The following is a 19,274-nucleotide window of genomic DNA, read 5'->3' on the forward strand; positions in this document are numbered from 1 at the left end:
TCCAGCCCCTTCTTGCCTGTAGTTTCTTTTGAGAAATCAGCTGATAGTCTTTCTTATGGGAACTCTTTTGTAGGTAACCATCTCTTGCTGTTTTTAAGATTCTCTCCTTATCTTTAATCTTGAGTAATGTAATTATGATGTGTCTTGCTGTGTTCTTCCTTGGGCCCAATTTCTTTGGGACTCTCTGAGCACCCTGGAATTGCATGTCTAGTTTCTTTGCCACACTGGGGAAGTTTTCCTTCATTTTTTGTTCAAATGTTTTCAATATCTTGCTCTTCCTCTTCTCCTTCTGTCACCCCTATGATTCCAATGTTGGAATGCTTAAAGTTGTCCCAGATGTTTTAAACCTCTCCTCATTTTTCTGAATTCTTATTTCTTCATTCTGTTCCGGTTGAATGTTTATTCCTTCCTTCTGTTCCAAATTGTGTATTTGAATCCCAGTTTTCTTCCCTTCACTGTTAGTTCCCTGTATATTTTGCTTTATATGGCCTTTATGTCTTCCTTTATTTTGCATCTGTACTCATCATTTCTGTAAGCATTTTGATTACCAATATTTTGAATTCTGCACCTGATAGGCTGTCTATCTCCTTGTTACTTAGTTCTTTTTCTGGAGTTTTGATCTGTTCTTTCATTTGGGCAGTATTTCTTTGTCTTGGTGCACCTGTTACATTGTAAGGGGTGGAGCCTTAGCTTTTCACCAGGCAGGGCAACCCACTTAGCTACATTGTGGTGCTGTATGTGAAGGAGGGATCAGAGAGGGAACAATGCTCCTTGCATGGCTTTCACCTGGCCTTCAGTCACAAGCGAATTCTGCCTTTCTGGTGCTGATTCCTGGGTGGGTGGGTTTAGGTACATTCTAGGACCCTGTGGGACCCCCAACAGACTCTCCTATGAGTCTGGGAGTTTCTCCTGCTGCCACAACCCCCCACAGATTTTTATAGCCAGAGTTTCTGAGGCTTTCTTTCCTGGCACTGGAACCCTGGGTTGTGCAGTCTGCCTTGCACCCCAGTTGTTCCTCCCAGCTTATCCACACACAAATGAGGGACTGCCCGGTCCACCAGCCGCTACTTTGACACATGTCCTCTCTGCCTTGGCTTCCCATCTCCTCCCCTCCTAACAGTCTAGATGTATGTTTCCTCTTTAACTCTTTGGTTGTTGGACTTCTATACAGTTCAATTTTCTGGCAGTTTTGGTTTGTTGTTTTTTTTTAATTTGTTGTTGTCCTTCTTTTGGTTGTGTGAGGAAGCAAAGCATATCTACCTATGCCTCAATCTTGGCCAGAAGTCTCCTCTTCACAATTTCTTAACATTGGATGCAAAGGCAGAGTTCTAGCCTTTTTTCTATTTTATATACAACCACTCTTTGATATGTTCAATCAGTCTCATGCCTTCAAGTTTAAGTAATATGTATTGCTGGCTCCAAATTTATATCTCTAACCCAGACCATAAAACTCCAAACATAGATACCCAAGATGCCTAATAGGCAACTTAAACGTAACATATGCAAATCTAAACTTCTGATCTTTCCACAAAGTGTGCTCTATGCACAGTATTCCACAGTTCTGCTAATAGCAATGTACTCTTTCTAGTTGCTCACACCAGAAATCTTGTAGTCATTCTTAACTTTTCCCTCTCAAAACCTATCAGAAAATCCCATTAACTCTGTCTTTAAGATATATCCTGTATTGTCCAATTTTCACCACATCTCCTATCACCACAATACTGACCCAAGCCAATTAGGGTTTTACAAGTTAAATTTTTGCATTTAAACAGTGTTATCTCTCACCTCCTAACACATCTCCTGTTTCAACCCTTGCACCCTACAGTTTATTCTCAACAGAGAAATCGAGTAATGTCAGTCAACACTCCAGTCTTTGCAATGGCCTAAACGGCTATTCTGATAAGGTTCCTCCATTGCCTCGCTGACTTTACCTCCTACTCTTGTCTTCCTCACTTACCTTATTTTTCAGACCATAAGATACACCCAAGTTTGAGAAGAAAATAGGAAAAAATATTTTGAAACAAAAGTGTGGTAAAATATTTAATAAATAACATAGTATTTCACCAATGTAAATGTAAACTACATTTAGACTATAAGATGCACTCCCATTTCCCCCCAAAATTCAGGGGGTGTGTCTTATAGTCTGGGAAATATGGTACTCTACTCAGCCATACAGGTCCCCTCATTGTTCTTAAACACGTCAGAAACATACTCTTTTCAGGCTCTTGAACTGGATTTTCCTACTGACTAAAATGCTTATCCTAAACATATCCATTTATCAATCAGGGTCCCACAACAAAACAGATGGTACATTCAAACCATGTATGAAGGTATGGGCAGAGCTTAGTAAAACCATCAAGAATGGGACTAGCAATAACAGAAAGCCATTACCACCCCTACGCCTAAAAGGGCAAGGGAAAAAAAACAAGGAGAGAAAGTATATTTAGAAAGCTTCTAAAAGGAGCTATGACCCTTCTTAGAGGAACAGCAAACCTATGGTAGTGACCTTGCCAAGAGGGCACTGAGAATAAACATGAACCAGAAGTAAAAGTAGAAATAAACAAATCCAAAATCATATCTGGATATTTTAATATATTTCTCTTGGTAACTGATGGAAGAGTTGGGGGTGGGAAGATAGAAGGATACAGAAGGAAAGATAATCACTTTTCGACCTTCTGGCTAAGATTAAGAGTAAAAGTAAGGATAGAGAAGATCTGAAAACACTATTGGCCATTCAACCTGAAAGACCATTTATAGAACACTATACTCAACAAGAGCAGAATATATTTTCTTTTTAATTGTGCATGGAACATTCACCAAAATAGATCATAGGCTAGACATGAAGCAGGTATTAATAAATTTCAAAGGATTGAAATCAAAAGTATGTTCTCTGATCAAAATGGAATCAGTAACAGAAAGATCTGGAAATAACTGGAAAGTCTCTAAACATTCAGAAACCAAGCAACATGCTTCTTTAAAAATGCAAAGAAGAAATCACAGTGGAAGTTGGACTCATTAAGAGACAGGACAGTGATCAATTAACCATGCCTGTACTGTAGGCAAAGAGGAAAATGACATTCATATGTGCTAGGCATTTGCCCTCCCTGCTTCAGATGTTGACATTCTTGGCCAGCTTCTGTTATCATGCTATCATTTTCTGAATCACCTAATTCATACCAGTGGCCCAACTCTGACACTGTAACTAAAGTTTTAAATGTCTAATTTGGCTCGATCTCTCTCCTGATTTCCATATCTGCCAGTAACCTACTGAACATTTTACCCAGATATTCCAGAGACACCTTAACTTTAACATGAGTAAAGCAGAACTCTACATTCTCCGTTCCATACTGTCTAGCCATCTCTGACCAGCGCTGCCTCTTGTATTCCTATCTGAGTGACTGATTCTTTATTTCCTTGACCTAGGCTTCCAAATCTCTCTCACACACTTTTCCTTCATATAACTACTCAAGTATCTTTATCTCACAATTGAACTTTCCCTAATTTTTCCTTTTGCATTATCTTCACCTCCCTCAAGAACTGATCACTCTGTTATTCCCATCTTTCTGCTAGCATAGTATCTGATTCATGTTCTGTAATATTTCTCATACTATAATTATTGATTATATCTTTTCTACAGTAATGGTTTTATTTTATCAGCATTTCTGAGTACATTAGATTAAACAGCAATCTCTGGGTGAGAAAATAAACACAGTCATCTGACACATTTTGCTAAAACCTTTTTAGTGAAACTCCCTAATTCAGTGATTCAATGAACTGACTTGCAAAGCAAAGAACTAACTCATATTACTATATCAAAATTCTTTACATGTTTCACAATAATTAATATTCAACTGCAATAGATGTGTTTCCACAAAATTTCAGTTTTTATGAAAATGTTTTTTCAGTTTTATGCAACCTTTTGATGTTCCGTATTTTCTTGTGAACAATGTGCTCTAATAAATGTAATGATAGAGATGTTTTAACATTTAAACACTTTTGTTGAAGTAAAGTATGACAAAAATAAAACTCTGAAGAATAAAAATATGTTGTTAAAAATATAAGTAAGTGTAACTGAAATACAAATTCAAGTAAAGAAATAATTTAAATTTTCTGACAGTTAAAAAAGAGCTTTTAATCTAGTTTCAAAGTAGAGATTTTAGCTAAGAAAGTGTTAGGATATTCTGCTTCCATTTAAAAGATATACTTTAAAAAAGATTGTGATAATTCTTGTTTTAAATGTCAGTATTTACAAGACACTAGAAACATTATACTCTGTAACTAATAATTGATTTCCTAATAATTGATTCTTATCAGGAAAATGTTTAGATATCAACCTAAAAATGTTCAAAGGGATACATACTGCAAAATCCATTTACGAGATAAGTGAGAAATATGTATTTCAGTATATGTTTTTTCTTGACTTTAATGTTTTAAGAAAAGATTCATGAAGCACTTAACACACTATATATTAAATATATATATATGCACACACACATATATATATACTATCATACAAAAAGTATTAAAATAAAATCCATGAATTATGTGGCTGACATTTATTATTTTACTCCTGCTCTACAAATTCACTCATGTGACAAAACAATTAAACACATAAACAAATTTTTAAAAGAATTAAAAACTCTTACCAAACAAGCAAACAAAAAACTAAAAGCTTTAACATTAGAGATTTCTGGGTCAATTAATATTTGACAAAGGAAGCAGCAACATAAAATGGAATAACAATAGCCTCTTCAACAAATGGTGTTGGGAGAACTGGACAGCTACGTGCAAAAAAATGAAACTCGAGCACCAACTTACACCTTATACAAAAATAGATTCAAGGTGGATAAAAGACTTAAATATAAAGCGTGACACCATTAAAGTCCTAGAAGAGAACGTAGGTAGGAAAATCTCAGATATTTCATGCAGAAACTTTTTTACTGACTTGTCTCCTAGAGCAAGGGACATAAAGGAAAGAATAAACAAATGGGACCTCATCAAAATTAAAAGCTTTTGCACAGCTAAAGAAAACAGTATCAAAATAAAAAGAGAACCAACTGTATGGGAAAACATATTTGCCAATGATACCTCAGACAAGGGTTTAATCTCCAAAATATATAAAGAACTTACACGACTCCACTCCAAGAAGACAAGCAACCCAATTAAAAAATGGGCAAAGGACTTGAACAGAAACTTCTCCAAGGAAGACATACAGAAAATCCAAAGACACATGAAACGATGCTCAATATCGCTAGCCATCAGAGAGATGCAGATTAAAACCACAATGAGATACCACTTCACACCAGTCAGAATGGCCATCATAAACAAAGCAACAAACAACAAGTGTTGGAGAGGTTGTGGAGAAAGGGGATCCCTAGTGCACTGCTGGTGGGACTGCAGACTGGTACAACCACTATGGAAAGCAGTATGGAACTTCCTCAGAAAACTAAAAATGGATCTGCCTTTTGACCCGGATATTCCACTGCTGGGACTATATCCTAAGAACCTTGAAACACCAATACAAAAGAATATTTGCACCCCGATGTTCATAGCAGCACAATTTACAATAGCTAGGTGCTGGAAGCAACCTAGGTGCCAATCAGTAAATGAATGGATCAAAAAACAGTGGTACATTTACACAATGGAATTCTATGCAGCAGAAAGAAAGAAGGAGCTCCTACCCTTTGCAACAGCATGGATGGAATTGGAAAGCATTATGCTAAGTGAAACAAGCCAGGCAGTGAAAGACAAATACCACATGATATCACCTTTAACAGGAATCTAAACAACAAAACAAAAAAAACTAGCAAAATATAATCAAAGACACTGAAATAGGGGATAGTCTGACAGTGACCAGAGGGGAGAGAAGAGGGAATTTCAGGGGGGAATGGGTAGGGTTTACAGGAACAAATTTGGAGGACACATGGACAAAAACTAGGGGTGGGGGGTAATGGGGGGTTGGGTGGGTGGGCTGGAATGGGAGTGGGGGGAGAAAACTGTACTTGAACAATGATTAAAATAAATTTTTAAAAAAGTAAAAAAAAAAAAAAAAAAGAATTAAAAACTCTTACCAAACAAACAAAAAACTAAAAGCTTTAACATTAGAGATTTCTGGGTCAGTATGAAAATAATCAACTTGCCATTCAAAAAAAAAAACTGTTGCCTTCTTTTATAGCAACTTTTCTAAGGAAAAAGTTTAAAGATCACTGCTCAATCTATAAAACCATAATAGCACTTTTGAGGAGAGCCTATGTTCTAATTATCTTTGTGCCAAAAACAATACCTCAAACCAAGCAGGTATTCAACAAATGTTTGATAAATGAATGAATAAATAAATGAATGATTGTAGTTTTAAATTTTGTTTTCTTAATTATTTTAAGCTCTGGTTCCTGATTTTCTCTGAACACCCCGTCATGAACATGCTCAGAAGTCAAGCCACTTGTAAAGTATTTGTTTAAATGAACTATAAATTTATTTAAATAAGTACTAATTTAAAAGGGGATAAAAATACTTATAACACAACAAGTAATATAACATGGGCAGAAGAAACTACTGAATGCCTTTTTTCAAAAAAACTATTTTGGGTAGGTGCAATCATTGAAAAAAAAGACCTTAGTTAATAATATAAAGATACTTATAAAGGAAATTGTTAGAATAAATACAATATAATAAAAAGTACAAGTTGTTAATAAAAAAGTAAAACTGTTACAGAATATGCCACTTAACATTTAACTGCACTTATTACAAATAATGCAAAAAAGCAACCACACACAACTTGGATTAACCTAAACCCCTGTACAGTATATAAATTGTCATATAAACACTACCACCAATAAATTATATACTTTATTCAGGCATGAAGTGCACATACTTGGGAACTGAAAACCCTGAAAAGAATCCAAAAGATAAAATCTGTTGAATGAAATTAAATTTAGGCCACATAAAATAACAAGCCTTGATTTTACCACATGCAAGATTTTCCAAAGGTTTATAGAAAAATATTTTCTGACTTCCGGCAAGATGGAGGAATAGGTGGACGCACCGTACTTCCTCGCACAACCAAGAACAGAACAACAATAATTTACAACAATGATTTGCAGTCATAATATCAGAACTGTCAGAGAATTTATCTAAATGGAAGTCGGACAGCCAAGAAGTTGAAGTAGACCCGTACATCCAGACTGGTAGGGGACGACGAGCCGAGCGAGCGGGCACGGGGCTGGCGCGGGTCGCAGGCGCGCGGAGGTCGGGGGAAATTTGGCGCAAAATTGGCACGACAGCAATCCGGGGCGCGGGAGCACAGCGGTGCAGCAGTGATTCCTGAGTACGCAAGCAGCGGCTGGGGGAATCAGTGGGGCAGCGATTGTGGACCAGGGCAGAGCTCACGGCCCAGAAGCCCAGGGAAGTGTCTGGCTCCAGGAGAACGGAAGGGTCGCCATTGATCCCTCCTGTCCCCGCTCCCGCCCCTGCCCCCACATATAACGTCACAATCTAGCGACTGGGGCACCCAGCCCGGTGAACACCTAAGGCTCCGCCCCCTACCATAACAAGAGCGACCAGACCGGAGAAAAAATAAATAAATAAAATAATAGGAGAGACAGGGAAAGACAGAAGATATGTTTCCAGCAGAACAGATGAGTCCCCCAGGACTCATCCTTTTGAGTGACCAAGAAATAGCCAATCTATCAGATGCACAGTTCAAAACACTGGTGATCAGGAAGCTCACAGAACTGGTTGATTTTGGATGCAAATTACATGAAAAAATGCAGATTACCATAAAAGGGATGCAGGAAGACACACGGAGGAGAGCCAATAGTGAAAGGAAGGAATGTGAGTCTCAAAACAACACAGTGGACCAGAAGGAAGATAGAATCAACCAAGCAGGAAAGCATGATGAAATAAGAATTCAAAAAATCGAAGAAAAGCTTAAGACCATCGAGGACACCTTTAAACGTTCCAACATCCGAATTATAGGGGTACCAGAATGGGAAGGAGAAAAGCAACAGATTGAGCACGTATTTGAACAAATAATAAAGGAGAACTTCCCCAATCTGGCAAAGGGAACAGTCTTCCAAGAAATCCAAGAAGCTCAGAGAGCCCCAAAGAAGTTGGACCCAAAAAGAAACACACCAAGGCACATCATAATTACTTTAGCCAAGGTAAAAACGAAGGAGAGAATCCTAGAAGCAGCAAGAGATAAGGGGACAGTCACCTACAAAGGAGTTCCCATCAGACTGTCAGCTGATTTTTCCAAAGAGACCTTACAGGCAAGAAGGGTCTGGAAAGAAATATTCCAAGTCATGAAAGACAAGGACCTACATCCCAGATTGCTCTATCCAGCAAAGCTCTCATTTAGAATGGAAGAGAAGATAAAGTGTTTTTCAGATAAGGTCAAATTAAAGGAGTTCATCATCACCAAGCCCTTACTTTATGAAATGCCAAAGGGACTTATCTAAGAAAAGAAGATAAAGAAAAGACATGTATAGTAAAAGGACAACAAACTCACAATTATTAACAACCACACCTAAAGCAAAACCAAAAGAAACTAAGCAAACAACTAGAATAGGAACAGAACCACAGAAATGGAGGGCACATGGGGGGCTAGCAGTAGGGGTGGGTGGAGGAGAGAGGGGGAAAAGGTACAGAGAATAAGTAGCATAGAATGTAGGTTGAAAATAGATAGGGGGAGGGCAAGAATAGTACGGGAAAAGTAGAAGCTAAAGAACGCATAAGTATGACACATGGACATGGACTAAAGGGGGGGAATGTGGGTGGGAGAGGGGATACAGGGGGGAGGGGAGTGAAGGGGGAAATGGGACAACTGTAATAGCATAATCAATAAAATATATTTTAAAAAAACAAAAAAAAACAAAAAAAAGAAAAATATTTTCTATATACAAGCTAATAGTATCTTTTATGTAACATTTAATCTGTACAACCCTTTTTAGATATCATTCACTTGATTTTTAGGTAATTTTAGTGGGTAGGTATTTTATTTTACATGCCCAATTATTTTTCCCCTTTCTTTTGACAATGAAATTCCTCCCTCCAGTGGAGAACCCATCCCATTTGATTTGAGTAGAGTTTATATCTCTCATCCCGACTTTCATTCCTGCACGTACACCCCCAGAAGTACGTACCCTACACAAGCTTCAGAAGAACAGTCCACCCCCAGGCCATGTTTTAGACATGGGTACATAAACTTGACCCATAAGAGTTCTCTCCAAAATTTTTGTCAAAGCTCAAAGGAAAATATGTTCACTATTCTTCTGATACTGAATTTTAAAGACAATGAAAGTCTGTGGCTGTCATAGGGTTATCACTACCACCACTTGAAAAAAGCCTACCAGACATTTAAACCAATAAAATAAAAAAGTAGACCTAATAAAGGAAGAGTGGAAAGTAGGAAGACCATGGGGAAAGGCAGAGAGAACCCAAGCCCCAAAGAAATTTGAACATCCTGCATCTAGTCTGGCCTGAAGCTACTGGACCTCCCACCTTCATGAACAACCAGTATATTTTTCTGTGCACAGATCTGTCACTCCCACTCTCACTGGAGAGTTTCCTGGACAAACCCACAGAGTCCTAGAAGGTACACAAACCCACTCACCTGGAAAACAGCACCAGAAGGGCCCAATTTGTTTGTGGGTAGCAGTGGAAGTGACTGAAAGCTGGCAGAGAGCTGAACAAGCAGCACAGTTCCTTCTTGGACCCCTCACCCACATACAGCACCAAACACAGCGTTGTGGGTTGCCCTGCCCTGGTGAATACCTAAGGCTCTGTCACTTACTGCGTAACAGGCACATGGAGACAAAAAAAAAAAGGTCCAAATAAAAGAACACATCAAAGCTCCAGAAAATAATACCACTAAGTGACAAAGAGATACACAGCCTATCAGATGCACAGTTCAAAACACTAGTAATCAGGATGCTCACAGAATTGGTTGAGCATGGTTGCAAAATAGAGGAAAAAGTAAAAGCTATGAAAAGTGAAATAAAGGAAAATGTACAGGGAACCAACAGTGATAAGAAGGAAACTGGGACTCAAATCAACGATTTGAAGCAGAAGGAAGAAAGAAATACTCAACCAGAACAGAATGAAGAAACAAGAATTCAAAAACGTGAGGAGAGGCTTAGGAACCTCCAGGACAACTTTAAACATTCCAACATCTGAATCATAGGGGTGCCAGAAGAAGAACAAGAGCAAGAAGTTGAAAACTTATTTGAAAACATAATGAAGGAGAACTTCCCTAATCTGGCAAAGGAAATAGACTTCTAGGAAGTCCAGGAAGCTCAGAGAGTCCCAAAGATGTTGGACCCAAGGAAGCACACATGAAGGGACATCATAATTACATTACATAAGATTAAAGATAAGGAGAGAATCTTAAAAGCAGCAAGAGGAAAGGAGACAGTTACTTACAAAGGAGTTCCCATAAGTCTATCAGCTGACTTCTCAAAAGAAACCTGGGAGGCAAGAAGGGGCTGGGAAGAAGTATTCCAAGTCATGAAAGGCAAGGACCTCCATCCAAGATTACTCTATCCAGCAAAGCTATCATTTAGAATGGAAGGGCAGGTAGAGTACTTCCCAGATAAGGTCAAGTTCAAGGAGTTCATCATCACCAAGGTCTTATTATATGAAATGTTAAAGGGACTTATCTAAGAAAAAGAAGAAGATCAAAACTATGAACAGTAAAATGACAACAAACTCACAACTATCAACAACCAAACCTAAAAAAAAACAAAAACAAACTAAGCAAACAACTAGAACAGAAACAAAATCACAGAAAGGGAGATCACACAGAGGGTTATCAGAGTGGAAGGGGTGGGGAGAATGGGGGAAAATCTAAGGGAATAAGTAGCATAAATGGTAGGCAGAATATAGACAAAGGGAGGTTAAGAATAGTATAGGAAATGCAGAAGCCAAAGAACTTATATATATGACCCACGAACATGAACTAAGGGGACGGGTAGTAATGGGTGGGAGGGGGTGTGCAGGGTAGAGGGGAATAAAGGGGGGGGGAATGGGACAACTGTAATAGCATAATCAATAAAATATATTTTTTAAAAATCCCCATTCTAAAAAAAAATGATTACTAGCTAATACATTTTTTTTTCAAGTAAAGCCAGGCAGAGCAAGTGTAACAATTCCTATTTTACAAAGAAAACATTTGTATGCTCAAAGTGCAATGTAGGACATTTTGTCCCTGAGGATATTCTGAAAACAAATATTATAATCAAAATAATATTAACATTCACAAACTTTAATCAAGTAATTAGCTTCCAGAAAAAAATTAAGGCAAAGGATTCTGCTCAATTTTTATACAGTACATTTTATTAAAGCATTCTTTTAGAATAAATCACTTTTTTGTCCATATGGAATTTTACCAATTATATAATCTAAAACTTCACATTCTCCTTTGTGGCCATCAACATGGGTTAAAAACCATTTTACTTCATTGATGTTTAATCAATAACAAATTTTTCAGTATATAGTATTATCAGAGTTTTATTTAATATTGTTAGTTTCCAACAATTGTTAAATAATTTTTATATGACTGATAGTTTTTATTTAATTCTTAGCTAACTCATGAGAAATCTGGATATTTTCCCCAGATATTTCAAAGCTGCTATATTGTCAAGATCTTTACTCATCTCAAAAATACTTTTCTCAGTTATGTATCTCAGGGACATCTGTGGTAGTCCATCTAAAAAATGCTTTTAATGCTCTTAATCCACAGAAAATTGTAAACTTTAGACTATGTTAATAAATATACATCCTTTAGGATAATCCAAGCTATGAAATGAGCTCACAATTCAATGACTTGTAGCTTTGGCATACATGTTGCATTAGTGCAGGGTTTCTCAACAGCAGCATTACTGACATATGGGGTGGAATAACTGTTTGTTCGGGGGGCTGTCCTGTGCACTGTAAAATGTTTAGTAGTATCCCTGGCCTCTACCCACTAGATACTAGTAACATCCCCTTCCTCTTATTTATAACAACCAGGAATGTCTTTAGATATTGCCGAATGGTCCCTGCAGAAGGGGAATCACCACTGGTCGACATTTTTTTTTGTAATACAAAACTTAGACTGAAGAGAAAACCAAATATAGCAGCAATATTCATGTTGTATATTCTCCTAATAATACAGGACTTCCCAACGATTTATTAGGTTATAATTGTTCTGGGACTTTATTGCTAAATTCTTTAATACGCATTAGGATCACAATGTTCCCAGGGTCAAAACAGCCTGCCTTGGGTTCAAAGTAGTTAATAATTTCCCTAAAGTTAACAACTAGAAAATACAGTGGTAAGACCTGAACCATACTACAGTTTTCCCCTTTATACCATATTTCTCAGGTGAAGCCATAGTTCTTCATTTCCCCTCCCCACAGTCATCAATTCTATTACACCCCAAGAATATAATCTTAAAATCACAAAAATGCATATAGGTAGATATTTATTGCACTGTTTCTATATTTAAAAATAGACAACCTAGCCCTGGCTGGCATAGCTCAGTGGATTGAGCACGGGCTGCGAACCAAAGTGTCGCAGGTTCGATTCCCAGCCAGGGTACATGCTTGGGTTGCAGGCCATAACCCCCAGCAACCGCACATTGATGTTTCTCTCTCTCTCTCTGTCTCCCTCCCTTCCCTCTCTAAAAGTGAATAAATAAAAAATCTTTATAAAAAAAAATAGACAACCTGAACATCCAAGAATGGAAAATTGGTAAACTAATTATATATAGGCAAATATATGAAATTAGTACCTATTTAAAATAACCAAATATAATATTTATGACTATGTTAATATGTTCATAATAATGACTGAGACTAAATTATAAAACATACAATCCCTATTTTTAAAATGGAATTATAGTCATATAAATAATAAATACATTATAAAATCTGATGGGAATAACATCAAAAAGTTGACAATTATGAATCTGTATAGGAGGGTTATGTTTTAGGGAATTTGTATTTTTTGCATTTCTATAATAAACATAGATTTCTTATACAAAAAGTAGTTTAAAATATTTCTATTAAAATTTTTATTTCATACACCAAAGTCATAGTAATAAGGCAATGAATTCCTATAAATTATAATGGTATTAAAGAACAACACTAAATATGTCACAGTGGATTTATAAAGTTATGTTTCCAGGTTTATCATTTGATTTGATCTACGGTACATCTGAAACTTTTTAACATCACAATGCTACTGAACCGACTTGCTAGGCTCTAACTGTGAAACACTACAATAATTTCTATTGAAACCTCTTTGCAGTAGATAACCTCCTTGTTAACCTCTTTGTTCCTAAAACCAAAATACCATACTACTATGAAGTGAAGAAATGCAAAGAATTGATAAATTATGGATAATAAGACTTTCTGATAGCAAGAGATAAAAAGCTGTGGGTTTGGATTTTTTTTTCCTTAAAATAAATGACCCTCCCTTCTGCTTACAACATTTTATAAAGCTTCTATCTTGAAAGCCAACAAGGCAATTCAGCCTCTCCTGTTCGTTCTCTGTGTGAACTTTTAACATAACAAGCCACTGAGTGTTTATTAGATACAAAGGGTTGATAGGCACTAAAAAGAATGTAAAGATAAACATATACATACCATCCAAGAAAAATAAGAACAGTATATAACTTGTATCTGTTGTTTTGTGTACCTTGTTGCTCTTTCCAAACTACTATTAGGAAGAGGGGTCAATTATATGCAGAGAGGAGGTAATAGTCGCATGTGTGAGTGCTGCGGAGAGCATCTTTCCAAACTAAATTGTAATTAAGGCATACTGCTATTCGTGGTTTTACATTTGTCTGTGTATGACTTCTGATTTAAAATAGGACACCTCAACCTTGATGGTCAATGTCATGGCCCAGGGTAGCAAAGATTTTGCCTCCTGCTTACCTGGCTCAGAGCTGTTCTTACTTGAGTCCAGATTTGTGGTGCATTTCCAGCTGCATTTAACCACAGTCCTCATACCTATTCCTTGTGGATCTTGCCAAAATCAATGACTGAATTTAAGTCAGTATGTTGTCTGTAATATGTCCATGAGCCTCACATTTGGAGCAAAGCTTGTATTTTGATTTGTTGGATATAACACAAATTTTTAGGACAGCTAATCACCAATACCCATGTAATAGAGACTTTAAAAATTCACACCCACATGGATTTCTAATGTTTTTTTAAATTAACATGTATTACTCATGCACAAATAACACTTTTTTCTTTTTTAGAAGGTTCACATAAACTAACTCTGTTCTATCTGCCTACCCAGATAGTTCTGATAGTTCTCAATCTAAAAGGAACTGGTTTCAGTTCTTCTAAAGCAAGCCAAGGAAACAGAATTACTCTCACAAAGCTGAAAACACATACACTAAGAATAATAAAGAAGCTAACTTTCACTGAATATCAACATATGCCGGGGATTGTATTAACTAACAAAAGCCTCACGACAACCCTATCAGATATACTCACCTTATCCTCATTTTACAGTTAAAAAATTAAGTCATCTACCCTCAAATCCCCGCATTTAGACAGTGCAACCCAGGCTAACTTCAAAACCCAAGTTACAGATTATGCTACACTTTCCCCCTTGACCTTTGCCTTCTAGAACAAAGGAGCAACAAACAAAAGCTCAAAGAACAAAAAAAACACACAAAGGAATAAACAAATACCCTAGAAGTCACAGTAATTGATAAGGGGTAAAATTTGACATCACAACTCCACAGAGGAAAAACAAATTGTTCAGTGAATGAATGAATGAAATAAAATGTATGGGACTTCAACTCCCTCATTTCCTGACAAGGAGAATTATCTGGAGCATGGAAAACGTGGAAAGCAAGAGGAACAACGAAACCTACAATATCATAGTGAAAACCTCCATTATTCTAAGCAACAACATTGACAAAACCTTGCCTAAAATCACTTTTTGCCAATCAAAAGCAGCAACAATATACATCCCTTCCTTTAACCAGAACAAATGCTCTAACTTCAACACAGAAGGGATTCCTAAAACCAGTTCAGATAGAGACAAAAAAAAAAAAAAACAAACAAAAAAAAACTAGGCTTAGAACTCAGAGCTAATGTAGTCACTAGTTCGCTGTGTGATCTCCAGCAACTCACTTTTCCCTCTGGGTCTCGATGACCTAGATTGTAGCGTCAGGGGTTTTAACTTAATTAAACTTTAATTTTCAGCTCTAAGAAAATGTGAACCTGTGAGAAAATAAAATTCCTGTAAAACTTGGAAAGGCTCAAGAATACATTTAGAACACCATGAACGATGAGTTCTTTAGAGAGAATGTGCACTTCTAAGACACCACTAGCCCTAGCTGGCATATGGCACAAATCGGCTTCCAGGCCCTTGAGACTCAGAGAGCAAGGTCAAAGTCTGGCTTTCAGCAAACTCTAGGGGCTTCTGCCTTAACCTCTGTGTGTACTGTAAGTCAGAATTTTGGGGGTAAAAGCAGCAATGGGTAAAAGCAGCAGCGGGAGAACGAGAAAGCACTAAGTATTCCAAGTCGTCAGAAACCGTAGTACAGACCCCCTCGGCTTACTGACTGAGGCCCAGAGTTCAAATGCTTTACGCGGCATTACACAGCAGTTTCCCAAACGCTGCGAAGTAGCAGGGAGGGTGAGGCGGGGGCGCGCAGGGGCATCCAAGGGTTACCTGTCTCGGCCCCCGCCCCGGTGTGGAGCAGTCTGACCTCCGGCCCCCACCCGGCGCCAGTCGGTCGGCTCCGCACCACCTGCCGCAGGAGCAGCCGCACGCGCCTAGCGGCCGCGCCTCCGGGACCGCTGGGTGTCCCGAGGAGCAGGAGCCGGGACTGCATGGGGCCGGGGGCGTTGCTGGGGCTGGTCGGGACTCCCGGACTACCGGCGCCACGGACTGGCGGAGTGGCAGGGCTCGGGGAACAGGAAGCTGCACCGCGCGGAGTCCGCCGGAAACTCCTTCCCCCGGAGCAGCGGCACCACCGGCTTGGGCCGTGAGTGCCGGCGGGACCGGGAGCCCAGGGAGAGTGAGCCGAGGGAGCTGACCCGGGCCCACTGGCAGGCGGAGCATGGGGCCTGGCTGGCCACTTGGGTGCTCCTGCCATGGAGTTGGGACGCTGGATTCCTGTGCGTGACTCAGGCTCCTCGCCTTCTCCTGTGCACCTGGATTCAGGGGGCCCGCCTCCCTTGGTTCACTTGCAATCCTGTAAGCCATAGGTGGCAAACACCAGTCCCGCTTGCAAAATCCGGCCCTCCACCTTGTTTTATCCACCCACACCTTGTTTCTACCCAGAGGTAGTGCCAAGCTCTCACTTCAGTGTTAAGGAGTAGTTACATTTATACAGTCCTAAAATTACATTTGGCCCTTTGAAGGGAACCCTGAGGCAGATGTGCGACCCCACCCCCATCGTTGTGAAAATGAGTTTCATACCCCTGCCAGTGTAGGCTCTCCGGAGCGTGGGAAATGCTGAGGGTTTTAGGAGAGTTTGATGGTGTGGCTTGTCAGGTGTTTGTACTAAGCCTTCTTTGCTGATTAAAAGCTGGGTCTTATTATAGGGCATTTTCCCTGTACGCCACTTCAAATCCTTTTCAGAAATGTAGGATGTTTTCACGAGATTGTCAAAACTTTTGCCTGTCTTGATTCATTGTAGCCATACCAGTGTTTGCATACAGTATTTGAGAGCCTTGCGCCTCATTTTTTCTACTAAATTTTAAATAGAAAGCTCATATCCTAGTGACACACAGAAATTGCCAAAATGTCAGAGAGGACCCAAGTGTAGCATTGTTTGGATCATTCTGGAGTGCAAGAGTTATATAAATGTAATTTGTTTCTTTAGTAACAGAAAAAAGTAGGACACTGGCTAAGACTGCTTCCCTTTCATACATGCCAGCAGCAGAAGTGTTCCTACCACAAAGCAAACTAAGCCTAATTCTGCATCTCCCAAATGTCATGGGTGAATTGACTGAGGCAAAAATGTTAAAATCAGGTATACAACACAAGCATCAAAAAGAAGGCAGAGGCTTCACTCAAAGGATTTGTTAACTCTAGAGTTGCTGCTATCTTTAAATCTGTACCGAGCGCCTAACATGCTAACCTTGTATGTGCTGAGAAGAACGTGATAAGAGGCTATAAAAGAAAGGAGCTGAGCAGAAGAAAACTTTGTTTCTTGCTGAGGACTTAGATTTAAGGGGTAAAGGCTGAAACAGTCTTCTAAACTACTTGGGGAGACAGTGATAATAAAGGAAAACATTTGTGTAGTGCATTGCACCATGGTTTTACTACATGTTCTCTTATGAACATCACAACAGGGCTGTAACAGTGCTAGGGAAAATGTAAGATGTAACAGTTTATGAAATGCTTGCCCACATTGAGTACATACTATGACCCAGGTATTTTGCTAATAACTTTAATGCATTATCTCATTTCACACAGCAACAATTTGGATTGGGGTATTATACTATTACTATACTCCGTTTTACAGATGGCTAAACTAAGGCTGAAAGAGTTAAGTACCTTGATTGGTGCATTTTCATTTACTCTTACTGGAATCCAGTACACACCATTTAGTGGCAGAACAATCTAAAGTAATTTAGCAAAATGACTAACGTAAGCACTGAGAGCTCTTGGAGTTAAGACAATGGGAAGATCAAACAAGTTAGAACATTTAATATTCAACAATATTTACTGGACAACTCTTGTGTAACAAACCAGTACCCCACTATGTACCATGTGCCAATGAGTTCACATCAAGTATAAAAAACAAACATACAAATAAAGAATTATAATACATCTCACTTGAGTTAGCCCCTGCACATCACTCTTGCAGTGTGTGAACTGACACAGTCCCTGCCCACTCTGTTCTCTGTCACTTGCATTTCTTCATCTTTAAGATGCCTGAGGAAATGCACCATGGAGAGGAGGAGGTGGTGACTTTTGTCTTACAGGCAGAAATTGCCCAACTCATGTCTCTCATTATCAATACCTTCTATTCCAACAAGGAAATATTCTTTCAGGAGATGATCAGTAATGCTTTTGATTCCCTCAATAGGATATGCTATGAGAGCCTGGCTTTCAGGTTGGAAGATTGACATAATCCCCAACCCCCACAAACATACCCTGACTCTGGTAGACATAGGCATTGGCATGACCAAAGATAACCTCATAAATAATCTGAGAACCATTGCCAAATTTGGTATTAAGGCAAGCTTGGAGGCTCTGCAGGCTGGTGCAGACATCCCCATGACTGGACAAATTTGTTGGCTGTTATTCTGCCTACCTGGTGACAGAGAAAGTAGTTGTGATCACAAAATACAGTGATGATGAGCAGTATGCTTGGGAGTTTTCTTCTGGGGGTTCCTACACTGTACAAGCCTCACCGTGGTTACGGTGAGCCCACTGGCCAGAATACCAAAGTGATCCTTCACCTTAAAGAAGACCAGACTGAGTACTTAGTGGAGAGTTAGGTCAAAGAAGTGGTGAATATGCACTCACAGTTCATAGGTTATCCCATCACCGTTTATTAAGATAAGGAATAAAAGAAAGAAATCACTTGTGATGAAGGAGAAGAAGAGAAAGGTGAGAAGGAAGAGGAAGATAAAGATGATGAGAAGAAGACCAAGACTGAAGATGTGAGCTAAGATGAGGAGGATGATAGTGCTAAGGATAAGAAAAAGAAAACAAAGATGAATCAGGGAAAATATATTGATCAGGAAGAACTGAACAAGACTAAGCCCATTTAGATCAGAAACCCCGATGATATCACCCAGAAAGACTATGGAGAGTTCTAGAAGAGCCTTACTAATGACTGGGAAGATCACTTGGCAGTCAAGCACCTCATATGAAGGTCAGTTTGAATTCAGGGTATTGCTATTCACCTGCTCAGGCTCCTGTTGACCTCTTTGAGAACAAGAGCAACAGCATAACTCTATGTCCACCATGTGTTCATTATGGACAGCTGGGATGAGTTGATACCAGAGTATCTCAGCTTCATCTCTCGTGTGGTTTACTCTGAGGACTTACCCTTGAACATCTGAGAAATCCTGCAGCAAAGAAAAATCTTGATGTTCATTCATAAAAACATTGTTAAGAATGTCTTGAACCATAAATGACCCCGAATAGCTGCTGCAATTTTGAGGAAAAAAAAAGAGCAAAGTAGGAGGGATCACAATACCTGATACCAAACTGTATTACAAGCCCACTGTAATCAAAACAGCCTGGTACTGGCATAAAAACCAGCACATGGACATATGGAACAGAACAGAGAGCCCAGAAAT

General features: G+C 38.8%; 1 protein-coding gene and 1 pseudogene across 2 annotated transcripts in view; one reads left to right on the top strand and one right to left on the bottom strand.

Annotated features, from left to right (window-relative positions):
- VWA8 (von Willebrand factor A domain containing 8) overlaps positions 1-15,922 on the bottom strand; it is a 417,525-nt gene extending 401,603 nt beyond the window's left edge. The window contains exon 1 of one of the 2 annotated variants that reach the window (XM_028526305.2): positions 15,679-15,922. In XM_028526305.2, the coding sequence (XP_028382106.1) occupies positions 15,679-15,841 (163 nt within the window). In that variant the 5' untranslated portion in view covers positions 15,842-15,922. The remainder of the gene's footprint in view (positions 1-15,678) is intronic. The other variant, XM_036011320.1, reaches the window with a different exon arrangement.
- Positions 15,923-17,864: 1,942 nt separating this feature from the next.
- Positions 17,865-19,015, top strand: LOC114508824 (annotated as a pseudogene).
- Positions 19,016-19,274: the final 259 nt, after the last annotated feature.

This window comes from Phyllostomus discolor, chromosome 11 (genome assembly GCF_004126475.2).
Source record: "Phyllostomus discolor isolate MPI-MPIP mPhyDis1 chromosome 11, mPhyDis1.pri.v3, whole genome shotgun sequence".
In the NCBI taxonomy this organism is placed as follows: Eukaryota; Metazoa; Chordata; class Mammalia; order Chiroptera; family Phyllostomidae; genus Phyllostomus; species Phyllostomus discolor.